Source organism: Microtus pennsylvanicus, chromosome 2 (genome assembly GCF_037038515.1).
Source record: "Microtus pennsylvanicus isolate mMicPen1 chromosome 2, mMicPen1.hap1, whole genome shotgun sequence".
In the NCBI taxonomy this organism is placed as follows: Eukaryota; Metazoa; Chordata; class Mammalia; order Rodentia; family Cricetidae; genus Microtus; species Microtus pennsylvanicus.
This window is the reverse complement of record NC_134580.1, coordinates 96,331,531-96,359,260: the sequence shown is the minus strand read 5'-3', so window position 1 is coordinate 96,359,260 and position 27,730 is coordinate 96,331,531. Positions and strand designations below refer to the sequence as shown.

Genomic DNA, 27,730 nt, shown 5'->3' with positions numbered 1-27,730 from the left:
AGCCCTGGGGGAAAATGTAGTAGGAAATTCTATTGGAGACAGTGTCGATGAAAGTCGACGGGTTCAGTGACAAGAACCAGTGTGATATTTTACCAAGGGACTAGCTGGATGTGAGTTCTAATCTTAGGTTCACTTAATGGATTTTGATGTTGTTTTGTGAGTCTCCCCAACGTTAGCAAAAGTCCAAATCCTTTTGAAAACTAGTTCCATGTCTCCTTGAGAAACATGTTTGGCTGGGTCTGGAGATGGTTCATTTGTCACAGAGTGTTTGCTGCTCTTGCAGAAGAATTGGTTTAGTTTCTAGCATCCACATGGTGACTCACAGTTATCTTTAATTCTAAGTTCAGGGGATCTAACATGAACTTACGGCTTCTGCAAGCTCTGCTTGCATGTGGTATACTTACATGCAGGCAAAATATTCATTCATGTAAAAATGGATTTTAAAAAGCAGGCTTGGATTTTCTTACCCTGAGAGAGATGGTTTCCTACAAGAAAGGCAAAAAGGCTTTGTAACTTTGAACTTGCAGGCCAAGTCCCAGGAGGGCTGAATATAAAGCAGAAAGCATGTGTGCACTCCTACCCCGAGCAGCATCCTTTATCCCTCCAGATTCCTGTCACAAAAGAATTTGGCTAAATCCAAAGACCCCGAGGTACAAAGGTACAAAAAGACTTTTAAGAGCCACCTGCAGTCTGTGAGTGAGCTGAAGCCAGTCCCTTGCAGGGGTTAGCCCTGCCTAGCTATCGCTCACAAGCAAGTTTAAAAAACAAATTAATTATAGCGCGAGGGAGGCGAAATGTGTATTAAGCTGTATACAGGAAATCCCGTGAGCATCTGGGGAGCTGTGTGCACAGTGAAGAGATGGTCGTTAAAGGGTCATTTTTGTACCACGAATGCTCACAATGTGATACAGTGAGCTTACGCCACTGCAACATCCACAGTGTCCCGGCGTCTTAGTAACTTCGGCAAGTATAGCATTAAAATTGGTGGCTCCACAGCAAAATATTAAATATGAAATCAAAAACATGAAGAGTAATTGCAGGGCTCCCAACCCACATTCTATTCCTGTGATTGCAGTTTGGATTCTTGCAGCTCCCTGTAATTGAGCGCTGCTCAATACTTTTGTGACTATTCGCAACGCCAGAAGACTTACAGCTGCAGATTTACCCTGGCAGCTGGGTGATTTGTTCTGAGTTCTGGAATTTTTTTTATTGTGCTGTTTATTGATTATAAAGGCCCTAGATGGGAGTGGTAGAACTTGTACTTTTTTAAAAAAAGATTTTAATTTTGTTTATGTGTATGGGTATGTGTATGTGTGTATGTATGTATGTGCACATATGTTTGGGTGCCTGCAGAGGGGAGGAAACAGCATCAGATCTCCTGGAGCTGCCTGATCAGGGTGCTAGGAATTGAACTCTGGTCCTTTGGAAGAGCATCCATCTCTCCAGCCTGCAACTGGCATTTTAATTGGATGTAATTATGTTAAGCCATAGGAAAGAGGACAGATTTTGGTCGTAACTCATGCTAATGGTGACAAACTCAATGCCACGACTCAGTTTATTCATTCAGCATCTGGAACAACATCTCATTGGGTAAACACCAAGAAAAACTGTGGCTGGAAAGCCAAGAAGGAAATCCAGTTGTTTGAGGCAGGGTTTCATCCCTGTGTTGTAGCTCAGGCTGGCTTTATCATGAACCTCCTGCCTCGCCTTTCCACATCACTTCATGTATCATAGTTTATCTGTCATCCTGATTGATCGCCTTATTAAATGTTTTGTTAATTGTGGCCAGTTTCCGTGATTCCTTTTTTATTCCTGTCAGTTTAATACGACTGGGTACCATGTGGGATGAGAGGTGCAAAGCAGACATCGGGGAAACTGCATCTTCTCATCACTGATAACCCGACAGTCACCAGTACCCATGGTGCCTCTTCAGAAGACCTGACCGTTGCTTCTTGTTCTGGTGGTGGGTGAGGAGCTGATGCTGCAGCTCAGTCTGCTGTGCCCTGGGGAGCCAGTCCCGCTTCCCGGAGAATGACAGGAATCTGAAAATTCTTTGTTTGACTTAGAAATAGGTAAATGTCATGTGTGCGATGTATTATCATCTTCCCACATTCCCTTTCATTGTTGGAGGCACGCTTGTCTCTAAACATTTCCAGATGTCTGATGGCACTCCCCAGGGCGCGAATGTGAGCCCTGGTGGAAGGGGAATTTTGAACCTTCTCTGGACTGAACAGCTGTGGATATCTAGCCTTTCCCCTAGCATTTAGTTTTTGTTAGTTTTGTTGTAAAATCCTAGTACAAGACAGGAGCTAGATAGTTAGGGACCTGATGTAGCATTGGTATAGTTTCATAAATTTGACTGTTAAATTTTACCTAACACTGATAGAAAGAATGAAGTGTGGGAGGCAGTGGACTAACTCATAAGCCCTGTGCATTTGCTGAAACCAGTTTCCACTACCTTACAGGTGAACTCGGGGCACGGGGGTGCGGGGGGGGGCTCACTGGTCTCAGGGTAGCACCGCTATTAGAATGGAAGCAGAGGGGAATCCAAATAATAAGTGGTCTGAGAAATATTGTATTCTTAATGAATGATTAAAATTATTGCCAAGCCAAGTGTAGTGGCGCATGCCTTTAATTTCAGCACCAGGAGGCAGAGGCAGTAGGACCTCTGTGGGTTCTAGGGCAGCTTGGTCTACAGAGTGAGTTCCAGGCCAGCCAGGCTGCTTAATGAGACCCTGTTTCAAAAATCCAATAACCCAAACCAAGCAATATAAAAACTATATTCAATGCAAGTTAATGAGTATCAATTCAATACAAGTTAATGATGTCATCCTTCAGAGTTCTGTGTGACATGGGGTCAAGTTTTCTTCCTGCTGCCATAGACACAGGAATACAGACAACACTCAAACTCTCCAAAGAGTTCCTCTGCTGTGTTAAAGGGGTGAACCAAGTGGTCCACAGGTTCTCTTCCAGCTTAGGCCAAACAACACACGCAGACTGGACCTTAGGTTGTGTTTGTTAGGCCTGCTGGAGCAGAGGAGACCATTACCTACACCTTGGCAGACTCTCTTCTCGGAGGCTCCCATAGCTGCTTCGTTCACAATGAACCCCTGTAATTTGAAGACAGAGTCTGCAGTATGGCTGGACCAATGGAGAAACTGCTGACCAGAATACCCAAGGATGAGTATCGTCTTCCTTCTTGTGGTTTGGTTTCTCTCTCTTTCCTGTTCTCATCTTCCCAACATCAACTCACTCTTAACAATTACTTAAATATTTTTTATCCGAGGCCCAAGAATAATTTAACTTAAATTGCACATATACGTGAAATAACTACTTAATTTTGTCATCCCCCCCACATGATAGCTGTTCTTTATGCAGTCAGCACACTCCTTCTGAGCTTCTCCACCAGGTAACTTGTTAAGTTCTGGGGTGACAACCACAGCGAGGCAAACTTGACTGTTGCCCAAAGGGCAAAGTACTATATGTGCTGTTTTCATTTCTAAAAATTTTAGATATGTGTGTGTGTGTGTGTGTGTGTGTGTACATGTGCACACACACATATCAACCTTGAATGTTGTTCTCAAGAGCTGTCCACCTTGTCTTTTATGAGACAGAGTAACTGGGGTCTGGTGCTTGCCAATTGGGTTCTGGAGATTCCCCCTTCTTGGCACTGGTACAAACACCAACAGACCCATCTTTTTATGTGGATGCCAGGGTTGAACTTGGGTCCTCAGACTTGCATTCTCTCTCTCTCTCTCTCTCTCTCTCTCTCTCTCTCTCTCTCTCTCTCTCTCTGACACACACACACACACCAATAAAAAATAAAAAAAGCAAATTTAAAAAAATGTGGACCAATAAATCTAATCTCCATGCCTATGTGTGGTGCATGCTGTGAATCTCCAACATTTGACAGTGCATTGCTTCTTTCTTTATATTTGTTATTTCAAGTAGGGAAGGTCTTCTTCGTGTCACTGTGTACTGTAGGGAAGAACCAGAAGGGCAAACCCCTGCGAATGATAGGGCTCGTGTGAACCCCTGGCATAGTCACCCCCATTGCAAAATCCCAATGAGAAGCACAGCATATCCCCTTGCCAAGTACAGCCTTTGAAAAGCCACGATTGTCGAGTTCTGCACACCAGCTTCTAATTCGCTTTTGTTTTTATCCTAAATTACACATAGCTGAAATTATTTGTTCCGATGACAGATGAGGCTTGTGGTTTCCTGGCTTTCTTTTTCCGCTCAGACTTGCAAGAGCTATACTTAAGAAAATGGAGTCAGAAGAACAAGAAAAGTGCCCGTTCTGGTTCATCACCTCCAGTGCGTGCCTCCTGAATTCCTCTAGACCCACCCCACCCCCTGCAGGCCTTCTGTGTTCAGCCAGCACTGACCTCTTGGGTGCAGCTTCAGCAAAAAACCGGAACACTGTGTCTTGGTCTTTGGTGTTGGTGTGTTGTTGGTCAGGAACCCAGAGAATCTGGTAAATGGTGTAAATGTGACTTGTGTCTTGTGTCTTCAAGCCTGTGTCTTGAAATCATCTCCCTTCCCCTTCCTTTTCTTTCCTGTTTCCACTAGGAGAGTTGAATTTCACAATATTCCTCAAATCTCATGGGCTACGTTTGGAATCTGAATGTTTACCTCTGTATTTGTTTTCTTTTTTTATTTATTTTACATACCAACCAGTCCCCTCCCCCCTTTTCTCCTTCCATCCCCTCCACTTTCCCATCTACCCCCTCCCCACTCGCTCCTCCTCCATCTCCACTCAGAAAGGGACAGGATTCCCTCCAGCTTGCACAAAGCTTGGCACATCAAGTTGAGGCAGATCGGAGCTCCTCCCCTTATGTTGAGGAGGGGCCAGGTAATCCAGCATGGGGAATGGGTTCCCAAAAGCCAGCTAAGTGCCAGGGAGAGAGAAATCCTGCTTTCACTGTTAGAAATTTTATTAAGGGACCAAGCTACACGATTGTCACACACATGCAGAGGTCCTAGGCTGGTCCTACACAGGCTTCCTGACTGTCGGTCCAGTGCCTATGAGCTCCTGGGAGCTCAGGTCGGCTGTGTCTGTGGGTCCCCCCATCACAACACAACTGGCTGGTACAATCCCTGCTCCTTTTCTTCTGCAAGACTCTTGGAGTTCAGTGCAGTGCTTGTTGGTGGATCTCTGCCTCTGCTTCCATCAGCCACTGGATAGAGTATCTCCAACCTGTTTTCAGCATGTAACATTGAATCTTAAGTAACCCGGCATTAATTTCTTATAATTTAGAAGGAAGGAAAAAAGAGTGATAAGGTTTAAGGCTTCTGTCAAAATGAAGCAAGTTTGCTAGTCCAAGCCACATACACGTATGTAGAACGAATAGCCCATTCTTTTCCTTTCTACAGATTTTTGTTTCTTTCTAACTTCCCTCCCCTTCCCTCTCAGTCCCCATTGTAGGGCATTCAGCCCAAGTGGTGTTCAGGGCTTTCTCACTGAGCAGCTTACGTGTAATCAAAATACACAGAGTGAAATGGATCAACGTCTTCCATTGATGAAGATTTGTAGGCTTCATGATGTTGCCTTTGTGTGTGTGTGTTTGTGTGTGTGTGTCTCAGAGGACAATTTGGGGGCATCTATTCTCTCCTTCTACCATGTGGGTCCCAGATCATCAGGTCTGGCAGTAATAGTGTGTGGACTGTCACAGCCCTCACAGTTTTCCGTGGCTTGTAGCAAGGCGGGAGGGGACATCTCTGTCCAACACGGGTAATTACTGTTTCTTTCTGTAGCAACTGTATCCTCCGTTTGCTTTGTTTCCCCGATTGTGAGGATTATATTTATTATACACGACCTAGCTATACCGCTCCTTGTCACAAGCCCAGATTTGACATCTTCCTCCGTAGACACTTGTTCAGTCATGCTCATTGCTGTTATTATTCACAGTGGTTAGGAAATGGAAACAAAAGTCCCTTCACTAATGAAAGGATAAGAAAAATGTGGTGCATATACACAGTAGAATATTGTGAGTTTGTAAAGAAAAAAATGCAATCATAAAACCGCAGGTAAATGGGCAGAGGGAGAAAATGTTATATTGAGTAAGGTAGCTGTTTTGTGTGTCTGCTGTGGGGAGGGTCAGCTTGGCACAAGCTACAGATTAGCCTGTAGGCAAGCTGTTGGGGCATCTTCTTGGTTAGTAATTGATGGGAGGGTCTAGTCCATTATGGGAGGTACCACTCCTGGGCAGGTGGTCCTGGATGGTATAAACAGGCTAAGACATGAAGTACAAGCCAGTAAGCAGTGCTCCTCCAAGGCCCCTGCACTAGCTCTTGCCCTGGCTTCCCTCACTGCAGTCTGACAGCGGTAAGCTGAAACAAGCCTTTTCCTCCCCAAGCTGCTTTTGCTCATGGTGTTTATCACAGAGTAGAAACCCTATCGAAGACAGTATCTGAGACCCAGAAAGACAAATGTTCTGTCTTATTCGTGGTTCCTAACTTCAGATCTTCAGACATGAGTCAGTCACCTAAAGTACCAGCAGATACCAGGAAAGTAGAAAGGGACCATGGGGGATGAGGATGGAGCTCAGGATAGGGCCGGGGAAGTCAGACACAAATGATGGGAAGTGGGGAATGGGAACAACAGAGCTGGGGAGGCTTGCCTGGGGGGGGGTGTAAAAATCCTCTTTTTTAATATTGTGAGAAAACAAAAAGCAAAACCAGCCTGCGAAGATGAAATGTCTGAAGTCGCTAAGGACGCACCAGTCCCCTTGCCTAGCCCCAGGCTTCCTTTTACCCTTCTCCCGTGGGCTTTCTGACGCCTCTCTTGCCTTCGCCCTGCTCTGCATTGTGCTTTAAGCCTGTTTACCGGGAAAGACGGACTCAAGCTACTCTGAGAATTTTTCTCTTCTTTGATGCACATATCTGTCCAAATCGGTAACAAATGTTCGTTCTCCTGTGGGTTTAAAATATTCTTGGGAAAATATTAGCAGATATTTTTAAATACTTTTTATGAATCAGCCTTATTGAATACTGAGGGGAAAAGATGAAGGATTACGAATATTATTTCCAGATTCTGTAATTTGTATGGTCAAGGGAGCAGCTCACCAGCTCTCTCTCTTTGCTGTGAAACATTCTTCTGCACCATCTTCTGCAAATTAAGGAAAGTTTTGCAACGTTTTTGAACTTTGTATGAAATCTTTCCAACTTTGGTCCCTATAAAACTCTGTAATTTTTTTTTGACATAATGATGCTTCCTAATTGTTGTGGAATAGAATATTTATTTAACTATATAAAGATGTTTTGCATTTGTTTTTGCTGCATTTGTTTAACTATGTCAAGATGTGTTGCTGTTTCACCTCGCCTGCCTAAGGCACCTGATTGGTCTAATAAAAAGCTAAACGTCCAATACTTAGGCAGAGAAGGGATAGGTGGGGCTGGCAGGCAGAGAGAAAGGAGGGCCAGCTGTGGGGGGGGGGGGGGAGCCAGCCAGATACGGAAGAAGCAGGAAAGCTGGATGGACAGTTTGTAGACGAAGTAAACGAGGTTCAGGACAGCACATAGATCAACAACACTGGGTTCAGTAAAAAAAAAGAGCTGGTCAGATACAAGCCTAAGCTAAGGCTGAGCATTCATAATTAATAATAGGTCTCTGTGTCATGATTTGGGGGTTGGCAGCCCAAGAAAGCCTCTTACACCTAATGATACAAGGAGATGCTTGTAAGGGTTATTTGTCTTTGAACCTCCTTATTTATGAAGCGTGGAACTGGGCATTCCACACTATGTGACTCTTAGCAGGATACCCAACTTGCCTCTCACTGAGAATTCTGGGACCCCCTATTGGTGTTCCTAGTTCTGCTACGGGCATTTGCTGGGTGTAGGCTAGTTGGTATCTATACCCAGAACTGAAGGATGGGCAGTCCACTTAGTGTTTGTCATGTGGTGGAAGCACACAGTTACCAAGACAGCGAGGAGAGTGGTCCAGGCAGTGGCATTGTGGCCCAGGTGGTACGAAGTTGGTGCATTAAGCTCAGCAGAAATACCAGCCACAGATTCCTCGGTGGGATTTTGCTCAGGCAGACTCCAATTCGCTCCTGGTTGGTTGCCAGCACCCTTCTCTAGCCTCCTCAAAAACAGCGTGAGCACATCTGACATGATTTTAATTCCGTTTCTGCTGCAGAAGCCAATAATATCAGGTTGGCTCTTTTTATTATTTGCTTCTAAGAACCCTGATGGATGTGGAATTTGACCCAGGAAATGGCTACAGGAAGTAGAACTGCCAGGGCACGTGTGGCCACTGGGGTTGCTGTCTGGGTTGGTTGGAGCGGATGGCAGTGAAGAATGCAGCTCTAGCAGAGATGGGATGTAGGTGCGCTGTCACACACAGAGGAAACCCCACAAGGGGAGAGAGACCCTATGAGCTACTGGAATGAGGTGCACAGGGAGGGAAAGGCTCACAGGCACGCGCAGGGCTTCCATTAACCAGCTCCGAAGGGATGAGAACCAGCAGCAGGGAGGTGATGCAGCTACTGCTTCTTACCAAGACAGGTGCTTTAAAGAGAGAGAACACGAACTAAAATTCCGAAGTTACCTGTTTTGTTATGGCTCAGAACATAAAACATTCCTATGAACACATATAAAGAAAGTCTCTCACGTAATTTGTTTTATAAAGGTGAAAAGTCAAATCCAGAATGCCAAATTACAGTGTTGGTTAAATCCATAGCCAGGTCCCTTAGGCTTAAGTTACGGCATATCCGGGGAGTGGGACCTAAAAATAGGCAGGGGATAGCAGCAGAAGTTGGTGGACTCAGGGTGCTCTAAGTCCCCAGAGTCCTTTAAGCCAATTCTCCCAGCTGAAGAAGTCCTGCACCTCACTTTGCTGGGGTTCTTCCTGCCCTGAAAATGTCTGTCTCCTGACTCCAGCTGTGTTAGTAAGGCAGATCCGTTCTCTTCACTCATTTTGTGGCACTGCAATCAAACTATCGCTGATAAAACACCCAAGGAACGTGTTTGACAACCACATTTGAAGGGTCTAGGATAAGTAAAGAAAAACAGAGTTTTAGATGGGTTGGATTTCTTGCCAGGGAAGCACTGAGCCAGAGACTCTGCATCCAATATGCTAACACGAATAGATGACATTGATTCTAATAGTTTCTTTGATCTGTTGACCAAAACTTGAACAAAACCTTAGCCCAGAACGAGATGTGTTATGGGATCATGAATACCAACACCCAAGGCTAAGATTGTTGCAGGGGTGGGGGTCTGTCTTGAGCGTGGAGACCTGTATGACAACTGGATTCCTTAAGAGTGTCTTGATGGAGACTTTTGGACGAGAACCTGGAAGATTAATGATGAGGGGCCACTGGAGTCTTTGCGAACAAGAGAACCATTCTGCACTGGCCAGTCCTGATGATGGATGGGGCTACAGTTGTTGCTAGGGACGTTAGGCACATGCAGTAGTGCTTTAGAAGTCCTAGCACTGTACCACGAGAAGACACTGTGGGTAAAATAGCCGCTATAATGTGCATAAAAATGCATATTTAAACAGGAGTAACTAATAAGGGTCCTTGGACATGATCATTGATAACAGGATCTTAGTAACTGAAATAGTCACAGAATTAACTATGTCATCTGGTTTTTATAACAGAAACTCTTGGGTTGGTTTAAGTCAACTCTTGGGTTGGTTTAAACCATTACAACAAACAGACCAAGACCTACGAGTTTATGGGGGCTGTAGCAGGTAGGAGATCTCCTAAAGAAGGTAAAGGTGCTTACTGCCAGACCTGATGACCTGGAACCCACATGGTGGAAGGAGAGAATAGATGCCCCCAAATTGTCCTCTGAGACACACACACACACACACACACACACACACACACACACACACAGGCAACATCATGAAGCCTACAAATCTTCATCAAGCGCCTGTCATTTGCCAGGCCTTGGGAAGATATGGGGACACAGGGTCGAAGAGGACCCTATTCCCTCATTGAAGAAGGTAGACACAGAGGGTACTGCAATGCTGGAACCTGGAGTTCCATGTCTGGGAGACACAGAGGGTGCCTGCCCTCTCCTGGACTTCTCTTGTTCGCACACTGACCTCAGGCTATGAGGTGAAAGGGGCTTTTGCTCTAGGCTACTGTTAGATGTCAAGCAGAAGGGGAGGCATGAGCCCTGCATGCTGTCTGTCAAGGCGTTTCCCTGGGAACAGAATTTAAACTCTCTTGAGCATCAGTGTGAAGGCAAGCTGTGAAGATGAAAAGACCTGGCTGCATTGTTTATTAGATCTGGACCTTGGGTAAAGGTATTTATTTAATCTCTCTGAGCCTTGATTTTCTTATCATTTTAATGCAGTACTCTCAACCCTGTTTATCTCAGCCTCAACTTCACCTGACTCTGGTGCAGCTGGCTGATGATGCAGGCTTGTCTGGACACTTGTCTAATAAAGGACGATGTGCAGGGGAGCAGAGGGATTTGTCTCGGCTTTCTGGGAAAGGGACCACCGAATGCATCACTTATGAAACAATAAAGCACGCCATGCGGACCCTTCTGCATTTGTGTCCAGCTCGCTAGGAGGCTTTTCTGGTTTGCTGGCTAGAGAATTTAGCTTCTAGGATTTGGATGCCAGCATGGCTTGGAGCGTGCTACCCACAGTATATCGTTCTTGGTGGCAGCGCGATCTCACTTTGAGACTGGAAATGTGAAAGGACAGTTCACTGAGCAGCGCTATTAATGGGAGTGCCGTGTTTATGTCGGGCTTTGTGTGCCGTTTGGAAGGCTCGGGGTAATTAGATGCTTCAGATACATGTCTAGACAGGGCCGGGCTGTGGGGGCACTTCCACCCTGGGAAACGCTACAGGTCGCTTGTTTGTGATCAGGAATGGCTGACCCTCATCGGCAAATTCAATGTGAGGTTAGATCTATGGTGCTAGGTTTGTAACCCGCAGGAAAATCAAAGCTGATGCAATTTGACAGGACTGACGGTTTGTCCAACTGGGCCAGGACTGACTTTGCTTGGTGTGGCCTGATTTAAGTGCTGAAAGGGATGGCTGGCTTCCAGATAGCTTTCTGCCATCTGGCCGTGGGCCGGGATTCTGAACTTCCTAGAATCAGGGCTTTGGGTTACATCATTCTGACTCAAAAGGGCTCCTCTAATGTGCGTTATTCCTTGAAAGAGTTATAAGGTGTGGCCTCAGGAGAGTAACGGGGAAGCACAGTTTAGGGCAGGTGGGCCTGAGGTGAGGCAGTAGGACTTGCTTTGAGGTTTTGGACAGAGTATATTGCATGGGGATGGTGTGCTTAGATCCAGAGGGGAGAGTGGGCAGTGGGAGGTCTACGGATGCCTTTGAGAAGTAGATCTTAGCCTTCCTAAGGCTGCAATCCTTTAATGCAATGTCTCATATTGTGGTGACCCCCAACCATAACATTTTTCCATTTCTACTTCATAGCTGTAATTTTGCTACTGCTATGAATCATAATGTAAATATCTGATATGCAGGTTATCTGGTACTCGGCTCACAAAGGGGTTGCAATCCACAGATTGAGAACCGTCACCTTAGGGTCTCGAAGGGGGAAAGGGATAGTGGATACCTGTGTGGGTGAAGCAAGAGACACCCCTCTCCTTACACCCCACGCCCCATGTTTAGGTTTCACAGAGATCTCATTACTTTGAACAAAAGTAAAAGTATCTTGAAGCCAGCCGCTTTCTGGTTATTTCCTTTGGTACTCTCTGGTGCTGGAGATGCAGTTGGCCTCGCTGTAAGCCGGAAGAGTTACATTCTACCTTTGTCCCATGTTGGCTGGCTCTCTCCCAGCATCTAACGGTCTCTGTAGCCCCTAGCCTCTCAAATCTGTCAGGATACATGGGAATCTACTCATGGCAAGTGTTGTGAGATTAACTCTGAAGTTTCATTCTTGGTACCTCAAAGAGACCCTCAAAGCTAAGGGCCAGTCGAATCTGGAAAGTGCGAACTTCAGCCCATAGCTTCCTGAGAAAGCCATCTAGTAGCTGCTGCCAGCTGCAGAGGAAGCTGCGTGCTCACATCCTGGTGGTGGCTGGCACTGCACCTCTTCTACGCCAGGCTTATACAATGAGCACCTTTATGCATGCCTATCTTGCTCAGTACAAATGCTTACTTGTTAGTCTTTCTTAAACTACTACTTTGGAGTCAGCTAGATCCTAGCATTTTTGCCAGTTAGAAGTCTGAGTGGGAGGTTCTGTGGTTTGTCCAATTTTAAACTACGGGAGGAAAAAGAGGACAAGTTTAAACTTACAAATGTCCGTCTCCCCCTGCTACTCGATGGTGTTGTTAAATGCATTGCCTGTCCCTCTGGGGAGAAAGCGATAGTTTCTAGAAAGACAACAGGCAAACCTAAGGAACATTTCACTTGCGGTGTTTTCCCACGTGGCCATGGGATTGCACAGAACGTAGAAAACAGCATGGAGAAAGGGTACGGGAGACACATCTGAGATGCAGAGGAACACCCGGTGTTTGCATGACCTGCCTGGTCTTGCTTTGACGCCTCAGGGGCTGCCAGGGACTGCGGCTTAACTCCCGTCAGACCGACCCTTGTGCTCTGCCTGCAGAAGGTGAGCAGCCCTCCTGTATTTGCAGTGGACAAGTGAACCTTAGCAGTCAAACAGCACCACATGGTCTCTTCTCCACCTTATGCCCATAATTCTCTGCCTGTTTGGGTATGATTTTGGCTTTCTTCCCCTGGCTCAGTTTATAGCCTCCCTTTATGCTCCCTCTGGCTGCTCTGAATAAATATCCTCCCAAGTTTCCAAAGAAATTCCTACTTCCATCCTGCCCTCTGGATCATACTCTGCCACTTGGGTCTTGGCAATGACAATAGGAATCAGCTGGTAAGCCCTGAACCCCAGGGGCCCTCAAGTACCACTTTGCTTTCAATGGTGTTGATGCTGCTGGCCATGACTCTGTGGTCTCTGTACATCGTGAGCACAGCTCTGTGGGCCTTGTGGATCAATTTTCAGAGAGTGTGTGGAGTTCACTGGTGCTGTGTCTCCAGTTGCACCCAATGGGTCAAACCGCCACCCCTCAGAGTCTGCCCAGAAGAGGAAGCTATTGCTTCTTGTCTCGGTTGGGAACAGCAGAACTTGGGGAAATGCTTGGGTGGTTACCACTTAATTATTCAAAGCCACAGCTAAGAAACAGAAGCAGGTGTTAGCTGGTCAGGGCTCACAGGCAAGTGTGACCGATGGTTTCCTGTTGTGAGCCATCTCTAGAGGTATCATGGCTTGACTATCTGCTGGGGGAAGGAATTGACTGATTTGCTTCCACTCCATTGGCTGAGCTTGGCCTCGAATGCAGTGGTGCTCAACTTCTGGATTGTGACACCTTTGGCACACGTCTATCTCCAAAAATATTGACATAACAATTCATAACACTACCAAAATTACAGTTATGAAGTAGCAATGAAATAATTTCATGATTGGGGGTCACCACATTGTGAGGAACTGTATTAGAGGGTCGCAGCGTTAGGAAGCTTGAGAAGCACTGCCTACCTGGTATTTATTCTCTTGCCGTCGTGCAGATCTAGGTGATGGACAAACCGAATCTCCTCACACTGGAGTGCTTCAGTGGCAGGACAGTTTGGCTCCTGGACATGGTACTGTGAGAAAATTTCTTGCTCAACTCCTCTTTTTAGTTCCTAAGGTTGAGCATCGTTTCTTGTGTGGGTTGGGTCCAGGTGAGTGTTCTCTCTCATGGGGGACGGACATCTATTTAAGTCATCTCACAAGTTAGAGGGATCACCCTTGGGGTAGCTATGACTGAACTGATCATACATTGTGGCCCCAGCTCCGGAAAGCAGGAGTCCTTATGATCCTGAGTCAAGTCCTTACCCCAGCTCTTGACAGGTTGCGTGAGACCAGGTACGTCTACTTTGTCTTTACCTAGATTTTGTACCAATAAACAGCCACCTTAGTGCCATTCGTGGGGAGATGTAAGTGGACATCGTTTATTATTCTTTATTATCATTCAACCCTTGTTGACCTGACCTGGCCTTTGATGAGTTCTTCTGCAAGGTAACCCTGTGCTTAGCAGCCATCTCAATCCAGCCAAGAAAACATTGTTGAAGACCTTAGGGACAGTGTTTTAATGGTACTGTAGCTTTGGTTCAAAGTTTGGGTAGTGACAAGAACAAGGTAGCAAGCTGTAGAGAGGCAGTCCCTGTGAGCTGGAGAGGTTCCTGAGGGGCCCATGACACTTTTGACTCCTACATGTAATGAGGCAAGATTTGGCTCTGCCCAAGGTTAAGACTATTGGCTAATGGATGTCTTGACTTCTGCTCCCATCATGACTTCTCCTAACTCAACTCACTTCTATCTAGTAAAATTAAGCATGCACTTTGAGTATAGAAGGCCTTCAGCCATGCAAATGATTCTCATAGCTCATACAAGGCAGGGCATCAGGAATCCCAATGAATTGTGGGAGTGACATACTGGATATTCGTTCCCAGGGTAAGGTATGGAGAAGTCATCTAGTCCTGTATGACCTGAACATCTACTCAACCTGGAACCCCTTTTAGCTTCTTTTTGCAAAGTTGAAAACCTTATGCCCCAGTCAACTTTATTTTTCTGGGAAAATGGGGTGGGGTGGGGCGCAGACCCTCTCTTCTGTAGAACTAGAGCCCTGGCCTGGTTTCAGGAAGGGGAAGGGATAGATATGTGATCAAGGCTATTCCAGTGACTTGCCCAGGACAAAAGGGACCTTGTCTCTAGTATCAGGAAGCAGGAATCTCCCAAAATCCTCTAACAGTAATTGTCCAACAAAATAGAGAAATCAGGACCCTTATTACCAGACACCCACTAGAAATTAGAGCAGTGAGGTTGGTCTTTCTCCTGGGCATTTCCACACCTTTCTTTTTTTAAATATTTATTTATTTTTATTTATTTATTATGTATACAATATTCTGTCTGCTTGTATGCCTGCAGGCCAGAAGAGGGCACCAGACCCCATCACAAATGGTTGTGAGCCACTATGTGGTTGCTGGGAATTGAACTCAGGACCTTTGGAAGAGCAGGCAATGCTCCTAACCTCTGAGCCATCTCTCCAGCCCCTCCACGCCTTTCTAACTATGTTAACGCCACCACAAAAGCCACCGCTTCTTCTCAGGGCTGTTTGCCTTGCCCTTCATCACACGTATTGTTTTTCGTTCCTCCAGTCCTCCCAGCTTCTGACCAGCAAGTGGAATACGGAGGGGCGGACCCAGGGAAAGGACAATAGCCCAAACCCTCTTGAATCCTTAGTTCAACAGGGACAGCTGTTAAAATGAACACTAATTACTTTATAGCCACACTCTTAAGATCTGTTTAACTAACGAACAAGGTTAAAAGAAGTGATATGAGCCTCGTAAGTGTACTATCCCAGTTTGAGTCCAGATTGTTTTTTTCTCTATTCCACCTGGAATGTATTTATAATCTTGTTGGCAAGGGAATGCTCTCCTTCCTTCCATCTGTCTGTCTCGCTTTGTGGTCCAGGCCATCCTCCAGCTTGCAGTCTCCTCACCTCAGCTTGCTGAGTGCTAGGATTACAGGCAGGCGTCACCACACCCAACCACAAGTAGATGTTTTCTGACAAGCAATTCGATTTTATACCTTAGTTCACTATTCAGTGTGTGCTCAGATTTAAAGAGGTTGGTGATGTTGGGCAACACCTTGACAGATAACCCTTTAACTGGCTAGAGAAGTGTCGTTAAGTGACAAGTCCTTTCTCACAGTTTATGTGCTGTGCTTCACAATGACCAACATGGTAGTTTTGGACGTATCTCCTGCCTTGCTTATGCCTGTTCTTGGGGAATCATTCCTACCCCCAATTCCGCCTGAAGCATTGACTTGGTTGGCCATGTTTATACTATGTGAGCCTCACTATATAGGAGATTAGACTAGTGGTGGACACTTGAACCTGACATAGCAAGTCCATCAACTTGACAACGATCATAAAGATACCGTGTTGAAAATTTGATCTAAAGGTCAAAGTGTCTCTAGTCACTGGTGGGTACCAGTTGCACAGGCAAGTGGAGCGGTGGAGGGGAGAAAGAGAGTGGATGGCGAGGATGCACCTGGAAGGAGCACATGAAGAGGCCTGGACCGGAGAGTGATAAACCCTTGACGGGGCTCCCGGTAGCTCAGCTCTAGACTCCAGAAAGCCTGTTGAACTTCATTTCCTGCTCTTGCTGTCCATTAAATGACCTCTTAGACTTCATACCTGTAACTTTGTCACCCTTTTAAAGAAAAATTTATGTGTATGTCTGTATGAGTGAATGCTGTGTGTATGCAGGTGTGTGTGTTCATGCCTGAGTATGCACAGAGGCCAGAAGAAGACTTTGGAGTCCTTGAAGCTGGAGTTTACAGGTGGTCATGAGCCAATCAGCGTGGTTACTGGGGTCCAAACTCATGTTCTCTAGATTGGTGCATGCCCTAAACCTTAACTAAAATAAACTAATACCCATGTGCTGCCAGCAGGGATTGGAGAGTTGTAAACTTTTATCTTGGTAACTAAGGTGCAATGTTTTCTCCTTGTTTGTTTTGAAGGAGAAGTAGTTTTCAGTGAAAACCTTTTTACCTTCGCTCTTGCAGTTGATGATCTAGGACGTTCTGTCTGCCCACCCACTCTCCCTTGTGATCTGGAAATGGTTTTTAGATGGTGTTCTTCAGGAACTCTGTTGGGGAAAAGATGCCTGACAACTTAAGCTCACATCAAAGTCCCGGATTGCTTCTGCAAGCTTGTAATGGTGGATTTTACGGTTGTTTGCACTACGCACCTAATCTCAGTGGCTCTGTCAACAAATCCGGTGCCCAAGTAATTAGAGACTTTTATGGCTGGGGAAACTATAGATGTTGAACACAGGAGAGGTAGGGCTGGGAGTGAGGCAATCCACATCTGTTTCACCTCCAGCAATCAAAATTTCCCCTGAATCAGATTTACTTCCTATACTCAAACTGGCGTTATCTGGGCGGGGAGTGTAAACAGTGGGCACCCTGAACTTTGGGTTCAGAAACTTTGGCTGTAGTGTTTTTATTTTATCTTATTTTTTTAATGAGTTAAAATAAAGGATACTGTGTTTATCTAAAACATAAATCTAGTCTGGGTCAAGATTGAGGATCAAGTGAAATACTCTTTGGAAGAGATTTTTTTCCCTTCTTGAGAAGATGGGTAGAAAGGAAAAGAGCATCAGTGTGGAAGAAGACTCTTGGAGAAGGAGAGAGAGAGAGAGAGAGAGAGAGAGAGAGAGAGAGAGAGAGAGAGAGAGAGAGAGAGAGAGAAAGACTATTTACAGTGACTTCCGTTCAGAGTCTGGACCCAAACCATCTGTGTTCAACAAACCCCAACTCTACTACTGGGCGGCTGTAGACATTGGACATTATTTAACTTATTGGTGCCTCATTTTCCATATCTATAAAGTGAAAATAATAATAAGAATGATATCTATCTCTCAGGCTCACTGCAAAGATTAAAGGAATCAGTGCATATAACATGCATAGAGAAATATCTGGCCTAGAGTAAGTACTTAGAAAATGTTAATTATTACTATTTTGCAAGATATCAGATAGTGCCAGTCAGACCAGTAAGGTGCCTGAGAATTAACCCTACATGTGCTATATGATTTCTCTGATGAAACAAAGTCCAATACCTTTACTCTGATTATTTTCTGTGTGCACGATGACTAATAAAAAAGAATATTCAAAACAAAAGAACTCCGAGTTAGATGAGACAGCTGAAGAATACACATTTTTCTCAGCAGTCTATAGAGCTTCTCTAAAATAGATCATACAGCAGGACCCAAAGCAAGTCTTAATAAGTATAAGAAAACTAATAATTCCTTGTCTTCTCTCTGACTGCAGTGGACTAAATCTAGACATCAGTAGCTAAGAAGCTACAGAACTGCAGAAACTCAAGGAGATTAAACATTGCACTACTGGACGATAGCTAGGTTCTTGAATAAATCAAGAAGGAAGCAAAAATCCAAGAATTGAATGAAAATGAAAGCACACATACCAAAAACATATGAGATACCATGAAAGCCGGCCTTTCAGGGAACTTTACAGCTCCAAGTGACACATGAGAAATCAGATCTAAAGCAAACAACTAGCCCTGCACATTAGGGTCCTGGGAAAATAAGAACAAGCCAAACCCCAAGCAGGAAGAGAAATAAGATCAGGGTGGAAATTAATGGACTAGAAATGAAAAAAGAGAATTCATGAATCTATGAAATAAAGAACTGGAAAGATGACCAAGTTCAACAAACTGCTAACCAAAATTGAGAAGAGAGGCAAACCAATAGAATTAGAGTTGAAAGGGCAGACAGTGCAGTGCATGCCAGGAAACTTCAGAAAACCATCAGGATATAACCTAAAAATGTATAATGCACTAAACTGTTAAATCCAAAATATGAGATAAATATTATCAGACTTGTAACAAGCAATGAGATTGAAACAGCAATATAAAATTTCCCATCTAGACAAAGGGAAGGGCCAAAGAAATTTGCTGATGGATCCTACCAGACTGTTAAAGGTGAACTTACGTCAATCATCCTCAAATTACTCTGTGAAACAGTGAAAGATGGAGTGCTGCCAAATTCTGCTCACAAAGTCAGCATCCTCCTGATACCACGACAACAAGCAAAGGTGTGGACCAGTGGTAGCAGGAGGATGCTGACTTTGTGAGCAGAGTTTCATCATTCCATGTAAGAATCACCAGTAAAATGCCAGCAAACCAAATTCAAGAACACATCAAAAGTGCCATTCACCACAGTATGCTGCTTTCATCCCAGAGATGCAAGGGTGGATCAACACATGCAAATCAATAAATGTAATATGTCATAGAAATCATACGAAGTAAATCACATGACCATTGAGATGTATGTTGAAGGGCTTCTTGTCAAAGATCCAGTAATGTTTTGTGACAAAAGTCCCAAAGAGACAAGAAAGAGAAGGAATGCATTTCAAGATAAAGGATATCCATGACAAACCTGTAGTCAACATTATACTAACTGGGGACCAGACCGGACAGCCACATGGGGAAGAATAAAACTATATCCTGTCCGTCTCCTACCCTGCATGAAATTCAACTCTAAAAGAATCTAGCGCCTTAATTTAAGTCCCGAAGCTGTGAGGGGAAAACAGCGGAGAAAATAGTTCAAGATATTGGCACAGGCCTGTGCTTTCTCGCCAGGGCTCTAGTCGCTCAGCCCCTGAAATGAAAAGCTGTGTAGCAAAGGAAAACATTGAGAGAAGAGGCAGCCCACAGAACGGGGAGGATTCTTCAGTAGCTGCACACTTGACAGAGCGTTAATATCTAGAACACACAAAGAACCCCAGAAGTTGAACAACAACAACAACAAAATCAAACAAACCAGCCAACAGATGGGCTAGGGAAATGAACAGACAGTTCTCAGAAGATGAAACACAACAAACACGAACAAATGTTCTCCCTCACTAGTACGCAGCTTCAGAGGAACACAAATAAAAATGGCACCGAGATTCCATCTCACCCCACCAGGATGGCAGACATCAAGAAAATAAGCAACAGCAGATGCTGGGGGGTGTGGACTAAGAGAACCTTATGTATTGCTGGTGGAGATCTGAATTGTTGTGGCCACTGTGAGAGTCGGCATGGAGGTTTCTCAGAATAGATATGCCGTATGACTCAGCCACATCATTCCTGGGTATTTAACCGGAGGAATCCAAGTTACTGTATTACAGAGATATTTACACAGCAGTGATTATTATAGTATTGTTCACAGTAGCTAAGTTATGGAGCCAACCTAGGTGTCCAACAACTTGGCAGTGGGTAATTAAAAAAAAACTCATAAAGAATGAAGCTATATTGTTGGAAGGAAAGTGGATGCAACTGGAGATAATTGTATGAAGTGAATTAAGCCTGTCTCAGAAAGACAACTATTGGTTGATTTTTCTCTGTGACTCTTATACACACACACACACACACACACACACACACACACACACACACACACACAGAGCAATGATATAAAAGTAGAAGTCAAACAGCTTAGGGGAACAAAGGGGCTAATAGGAAGGAGAGAGAAGGAGCCACATGGGAAATATCCTCAAAGTACATACATACTTTTACAAAACCTTTAAAAAATAGAAGGAAAGAGGACTTTAAAAGGGCAACTGAAATGAAGAAGGGAAGAGGGGCTTTTGCTCTCGGCAGCAGCGGGATCATGCCTAGATGCGCTGGATGCAGGGATGACAAGAGTAGCTGGTTCATGACAGTGTGGAAATCAGCTGTCGTGGACGGTGGATTCTTGGAGATGAGTGCTTGACCAGGTTCCTAGACTTCTTACACAGAATGGCTTAGTCATGGAGCTTGCTAACTCAGGGACATCATGAGCAATCTGGACGAAGCCTTGGCCGTCATAGTCAGGGATGGCTGTATAGAGCCCAAGTGTAGTCCAGCCTAGCATCGTGAGCAGTTAAGTACTTTCCAGAACACTCTGGGCCTCCTTCACTTAACTGATTTCTACCATAGCCATTTATTGAGTTTTCCGTGGGGAAGGCTCTATTGGGAACCGCGAGATGGGATAAGTGGCTCGCGTGGCATTTTCTGATCTACACTGGCACCCAGAAACACTGGGCTAAACTTAAAATTTCAAGATTACTGTATTTGACTCACTTCTGCTGGTAATGATTTCGGGAGAAAAATGATAACAGTTCATCACTGTATTGTGGAGAGGCTAAAGAATACAAGTTTTATTTTTAAAATTGTTTTTGTACCCATAGTCAGCTACTCTCCTGTGTTAACAGGGAAGTGTTCTCTGCACTGGCTTTTTTTGTATGTTTTTCTTTGCATTTTGGTGGCGCTGTGGACTGAATCCAGAGCCTGCACATGACGTATACTCCCTGCCCCCTGCACGTGATGTATACTCCCTACCCCCCAGTGGCGCCTCCGCCCTTTATCTCTTTTTAAAAAACCAGTTGCTTATAAAAAGCCATTTCAGAGGAGTTAGTTGAAAGCTCATCTTCGGTTCTCCATTTCCAAGGTCTTTGTTTGTCCTACAGATAAAAATCACTTTTCTTTTGCCTGGTTCTCCCTCTTTCCCATCCTCTGTATGTGTTTGACTCGGCACCCCTCATTTTCATAAAATATTTTGCTCTCCTCTCAGAGTTCATAATTGCTTTACTCTTCTGGGTAGCTAGCCAAAGTCATCGTCAGAATTTCCAAGCTTCTAACCTATCAGTGTTGCTCTTGGAAACAGCCAAACCTAGACGATTCCATGCCAGTTCCCCCTCCCACCTGCTGCCTCAGAGACCCGACTTCCATAGTCCTTTATTGTCTTGCTCCAACTGGGACCAGTTGTTCTGTTGTCTGACAACTTCATAAGGACAAACGTCCGATAAGGGTGTTTATGTAGTGGGTGTTTATGTAGTGCCTTCTTTCTAAACCAGCTGGCAGTCCCCTCCTTGTGAACGTTTCATGTAAGCAGCACTGGAAGGTGTATTATAAGCCCCTACTGCCTTTGCTGTCTAGTTAATTAGGTTTGTATAGTAGGGTGAAGGAGATGCCCTGAAAATAGGACTAATACCACATCTGGATTCTGGAAGTTATTTATTAAAAGTATGATCTGCTATTCAACTCCTATTTCTTCACATGTATATTGACTTCAGGTTAAGCTATCTGAATTGTATTCCAGATTATCCCTATGAAAACATTTCTAGACAATTTCTTATTATTGTCAAACTCACAGTGGTTGCCTATGAGTCCAAGGCCAGTTTGATCTACATAGTGAGTTCCAGGCCAGTCAGCATTGCAACCCTGTCTCAAACGAAAAAAATTTTTTAAGAAAATAAAAAGTCAGTGGCAACCACTGTGACTATCCAGGGATGAGTGTTTTAAACAAGACATGAATTTAAAAACCCTTTTTCCTGTACCATCATGTGCAGAGACTTGAACCCAGGACTCTGTCCTCCTGAGTGCTGGGATTAAAGTTGTGCATAACCATGCCTTGAGTGACTGAGTTTTACAGATTAGATCAATGTAATTTGGAAAAAATATGATCTATTTTAAAAGCATGATATAAAACTTGTCTACTCTACTGCTTGTTAGTTGCCTGAAAAGGGGTAGGGGAGAGGAAGGAGTCAATTATGCTTGTTCTAATAATGGCGAGACCAACCAGTACTGTACATGTGCCTATACAGCATATACAGAATTTTAGCTGCTTCTTCTGGTTTTGGGGTGTGTGTGTGTGTGTGTGTTACTGGGGATTGAATTCAGGGCCTTGTACACGGTAGTTAGGTACTTCCCCACTGATCTTCATCTCTCATTCCTTCTTTGTGGATATTCACAGCAGGCGAAGAGCATTGCTGAGGTAGAAGTTATGGCCGTGGGGATTGATGAGTAAGCTTTCTTATGGGGCCTGCTTGTTGTCAGGTAGGCGTATTAGTTAGTGTTTTCTTCCGCGTCTCTGAATGCCAACTTACTGGAGGAGGGCACTTTTTCATTGTGTTTCAGTGAAGGAAGCCATTCCTTTCTGAACAGGTTCAGTTTTGTGTTTCCTCAGAACATCACTGGAAGAAAACTGCGGGGTTTTAATGTCAATCACATTTGTTTTTAGAGAATGTCACACATATCGTCAACACACCAGCCACTCCGTAACTCTGTTGGCAGAATGCTTGCCTACCGTGTGCAGAGTCCTGGGTTCATGTCTCTGCACATGACAGTACAGGAAAAAGGGTTTTTAAATTCATGTCTTGTTTAAAACACTCATCCCTGGATAGTATTTACAAGTGGAGACTGAATATGTGTGATCAAATCTTTCTTCCCGGATACGCTGCTCTGGGAATGCCCCTGGCCTCTGCCGAGGCCTGTCACTTGGAAGCCACCGCACAACTCAGGACAGTCCACACCTTCAGCCTTCCTCTTCTGTCCACGGCAGTATTGTCTACTGAAAGCAGTGGACAGACACGTGAATGGTGAATCCCGGGGGTGGGGGTGGGGTGATGGCGGTGCCATTGGTCCTGGTTTCCCCCAGTTTCAGAATTGAGTGGCATGCGGTCTTCCCCGAGGACTGGGTGGAGACAGAGGAATTCCAACAGGAAGTCATGGAAGGATTCCTTTCCGTGTGACCCAGTGGAAGGTGCTTTTTCTTCAGCTCCAGTTGTTTCTCCGTGTGTGGAGGGTGCTAGTGGTTCGTTTTTCTAAAATCAGTGTTGTATGAGTTCCTCCTCCAGACTGCAGTGTACAATTGATTCTGAATTTATTCTGGACATTACTGTCTAGCCTCCTGCAGCTGGAAAGACTTCAGATCAACTTTGCTTCCTGTTTGCACGTGTTGGGTGTGTGTTTTCCTGACACTTGAAGTTCCACTGTATTCTGGATGCTTACCCAGGATAAACACGTTCAATCAGCCAATTGACCGTGAAAACTTCTGATCTGTCTCCTCAGCTGAACACACATCTCTCCGAGGAGCAGCTGAAGTGTCTTCTGGAGGAGTGTATATCCCAACAGAAATGCGTCCCTCTTGCCCTTTCTTCTGGAGGGGAAAACAAAGACGTTGACGCAGCTCCTGAACCTCCCCAGCTTTGCCCATCCATCCCCTGCGGATTACCAGATGAGTCCGAAGTCGAGGTCCAGAAATCCCCGCTAGATGATGCAAACAGGCTTGAGGACGAGGGGTGTGGACCTGCCGTGGGCTCCTATCTCACCAGAGCCTTGGCTGGGCACTACAAAGCAGAAGCTCTCATGGCAGACATGGAGACCATGAAAGAGCTCCAGTTCGCCAAGGAGGAGGCTTTCAGTGATGCAGCAGACTATTTTATGTCAAAGACCGTTGGCATTGGGAAACTGAAAAAGCCCCCTTTCTTGGAGGATGCCCTGGATGCCATCGATGTGGAGTCCTCTTCAGAAGACCAACAGCCAAAGCCTCATCCAGTGGAGCCAGCAGCAGCAGGTAGGCTGGAGAGCGTGTGGTTTGCAAACATTTCTCAGAGTCATCTCAACACAGTGATCCTGTGGGCTAAAGTAGAGGAGGGTGCAATGATGCGCATCTAACGTCAGCCCAGGCACTGCCATCAGGAGCGGGCAAGCCTAGGCGCGTATTTATCAATGTTCTTAAGAGGTGGTGGCACAGGCCTTTAATCCCAGCACTCCGGAGGCAGAGGCAGGCAGATCTCTGTGAGTTCGAGACCAGCCTGGTCTGCAAGAGCTAGTTCCAAGATAGGCTCCAAAACCACAGAAAAACCCTGTCTCGAAAAACCAAAAACAAAAAAAAAAAAAAGAGGTAAGGAGTGGTTAACGCGCTCAGGAGTCTTCATTGTAATTCTACCACCCTGAAGACAGTGTTGATTTTTAGACACAGAGAGAAAGCGTTTTGAATAGCAATAAGTAATTTAAAAAGATTTCAGCCTCTAAACTTTAATAATAAAATTGGCTCTCAGGGAATGTGTTTGTAAAAGACCATGCTCAGATGTAAAGTGCCTGCCCAGACCACTTTTACATTTCCAGATATAATGCATTTTACAATAGTGCAATGGCTCAGGGCCAACCACTATGAGTAGCTTTTAACACAAACAAGTATTCAATTACTTATCTGTGTCAGAAATTGATGTCATAATTTGTGAGCCTATTTAAACAGTTTAAGCTTTAATCTCTAATGTAGCCTACTCTAAAATCCATTCTCTCTCTCTGTTACTATCTATCTATCTATCTATCTATCTATCTATCTATCTATCTATCTAATGTCTGTCTATCCGTCTATTCCCTTTGAGGTCTATGATTGGTTGATTTTGAACTAACACCCACCCCAGTCCCGTGTTTCTGCCTGCTGGGCCACTTCACTTGACAGCCCCACGCTCATTTCTTCATCTTTCCCTCTTAACTCACATTTCCCTCCTGATTCCTGTTTCTTTAACCACTTGGGATGAGATTACAGGAGAAGCAATGGATGCTGGGAGATGGGAGGTGTGATTAGAGGTTAGCCCCCAAGCGTGAATAGCCCTTTGCTGGGTGGGATTTGACCACTGCACAGAAGAGGACTCAAATTCACAAAGCATAGGGCATGCATGTGATGCTATAGCCCCTTCCTTACCTGTCCCAGCTCCCTCTACATCCTGTTTGATACTTCCTTGTAATTACAATGTCACCACAGTTCTTTACCTTGAACCTCTGTAAGTTTGCATGCTCTGAGTATTTCCTGAAGATGGCATTATAACACACACTTTCTGTGCTTGCTTTTTATGCAGAGCACAGTGTTCCCCAGATTTACCCATGTTGCAGCATCTATCCCTGCTCTGCTCTTTTTACTTTGAGTATTCCCTTGTATTGATACAACCCATTTAATCTATCTGTTCATTAATTGATAAGTTCTTGGGCCCTTTTCACCTTTCAGCCATTACATATAATGCTGATATAAATATTTAAATATGACGTTTTGTTGGGCTTTTTTTTTGTGTGTGTTGTTTCCCCTCGAGCTCGGGCATATATGAAGGAGTGGAATTGCGAGGCCTATAGTAACCTTTTGAGGGCAGACAACTTTTGACTATACAACCTACAACTTTCTCCTGATTCCCTTTTTATTGTCTTTTCTTATTTGATTTCATTGTGGTTCTACCTTTTTTGCTAGCCCTTCTACCAAAGACAGAAAACTATGTTCCATTTGCGGAGCAATTTTCCCCCTCTTTTTTAAGAGAAAAAAAGGCAGTGGGTCCTCATGAATCCTACATGCAGCGTTTACTTTTGGCTTCAACCTACTCCTCAGAAGCTTCGTAGAAAGCTAAAAGGTAAATTTTACGTCTTCCCCTAAATCTTCAATTTTTCAACCCTCAATTGTTTTCTGAACAATAGCCCCAGTGAAAAGAGAGACCTTATTTTCCCTGTTGATGTCATCTGCAGTTTTTGGTAACGACTCTATATCAGCAAACAGCCTGTGGTCATTATATTATACAGCAGAATGAATGACTTAATGCTTAACAGGCTGAGTGATTTTTATTAATTATGTGTGTATTCCTGGTTGCATAATCACTGTAGTTATTTTATTAGCAGATACACAGGAGCCTGGAGATGCTGCGGATGAACCAGAAGAACGGAAAGCATGACTTTCTGGGGTTTAAGCCTAAGAAAGTTGGAAATGAAGTGGCGTTATCTATTTTTTCCTGAATTCTTTGTAACAGTGAATGCGTTGTAGAGACTATTCCCCAAATGATCTCAACGTTTGAATTCCTTCTTTGCTGATTACATTCTTTTGATAGCTTTGAAACTTGGGGTGTAAATGTTTGCTGGTTTTTATTCATTGAAATTCCTGGGAAAATTGTTTACAAATGTATCGCTAATGTTACGATCTCAAGGATACTCTATAAGAACCAACATTGTAACATATACGCAGGTGGTGTGAAGTCTAGACGGCACTAGTTTGTTGCTCTCTTTCCTTCTGTTGGGGGCAGTGCAGGAGATGGAATTCAGGGCCTTGTGCATCTGGATGCAAACGTTTTGTTACTAAACTGTATCTCCAGCCCACTGTGTTGGGCTTATGTGTTTCCACTCTTTATGATTCAGGTGGATTGTGGCCACTGTGGCTTTTTGTTCTGCCTCATTTTCCCTTCTCTGTGCCCGTCTGATTGTTTGTACACAAGGAAAGTTGCTGAGTCTGTTCTAGTTAGCGACAATACCTTTCTTTTCTTTCTTTTTTAAAAATACATTTGAAAAATGATTCATTTTTAGTTTATGTACATTGGTATTTTGCCTGTGTGTATGTTTGTGCGAGGGTGTTGGGTCCCCTGGAACTGGAGTTATAGACAGGTGTGAGCTGCCATGTGGGTGCTTGGGAGTGAACCTGGGTTCTCTGGGAGAGTAGCCAGCGCTCTTAGCCGCTGAGCTAGATGATACCTTTCTTAAGTTGCAGCGTGATGGATTTTTTATTACTCTCAGTTTGTTACATTCTTCTGGAGGGTGGGCCTTTTAGCATGCAGGAAATAAAGGTGGGCCTTATTAAAAGAAAGTCTGTATCACCATTTCAAGAGAGAATGTTTATCCAGTTCTGGGTCAGTAATCTGATCTCATGAGAAGCTTTTACGGCCACGTGTGTATGTTGGGTTGGCCTCATAGATGTAAGACTAGTTCATTCCTAATTCATAATAAGCTTATCGCAGCCCAGACTTAGTTTGGATTACTGCATGGACAGCATTGTTTGCTTTTGTCATTTTTGTTTGCTGTCCCTGCTTGACATCAATGATTGCTTATATATTTTCCAGACTTGTTGAAGTGAAGAATCCTATAGCTATTCAAGGGCATGAACATTCCTATGGCTATCTTTGTCCTGTCTTCCCGTTTCAGTTTCCTGTTGGTTCATTTCTGTCGATTTTGAGGTACAGGGGACTGAACCCAGGGCTTTGCACATGCTGGCCAAGAAGCACTCTCCCACATAGCCACACCCTAGCCTATTGTTTACCCATTTAAAATAGCAACTGCACACACTGATGTCCATGTACTGCAATGTGGTTTATTGTAATGCCTGACTTTTGCTGTGTGATGCCGGCAAAAATTAAAAGAGATCACGATCCTGGGTTCTCTCAGAATGCTTTGTGGCACTCCTGGGTACTGAAGAGTTCGGTGGGAACAATCAGAGGGCAGGGGTGGCATGGGGGGGCACTTGGAAGTGGGACAGAGAGAAGGAAGCTATTATTGCGCACCAGCCCTTTAGAAGAGCTCAAGCCTTCTACATCCATGCTTTTCTTGTATTTGGGCTGCGTGTATGAGAGGGGGTGATGATGGGGAGGCAGAGACATAGAGAG

The 27,730-nt window shown here is 44.5% G+C and overlaps 1 protein-coding gene across 2 annotated transcripts in view; it reads left to right on the top strand.

Moving 5' to 3' along the window:
* Fsip1 (fibrous sheath interacting protein 1) overlaps positions 1–27,501 on the top strand; it is a 119,683-nt gene extending 92,182 nt beyond the window's left edge. For both annotated transcript variants that reach the window (XM_075963784.1, XM_075963785.1), the window contains exons 11-12: positions 23,391–23,895; positions 25,983–27,501. In XM_075963784.1, the coding sequence (XP_075819899.1) occupies positions 23,391–23,895; positions 25,983–26,038 (561 nt within the window). In that variant the 3' untranslated portion in view covers positions 26,039–27,501. The remainder of the gene's footprint in view (positions 1–23,390; positions 23,896–25,982) is intronic.
* The last annotated feature ends 229 nt before the right edge of the window (positions 27,502–27,730 follow it).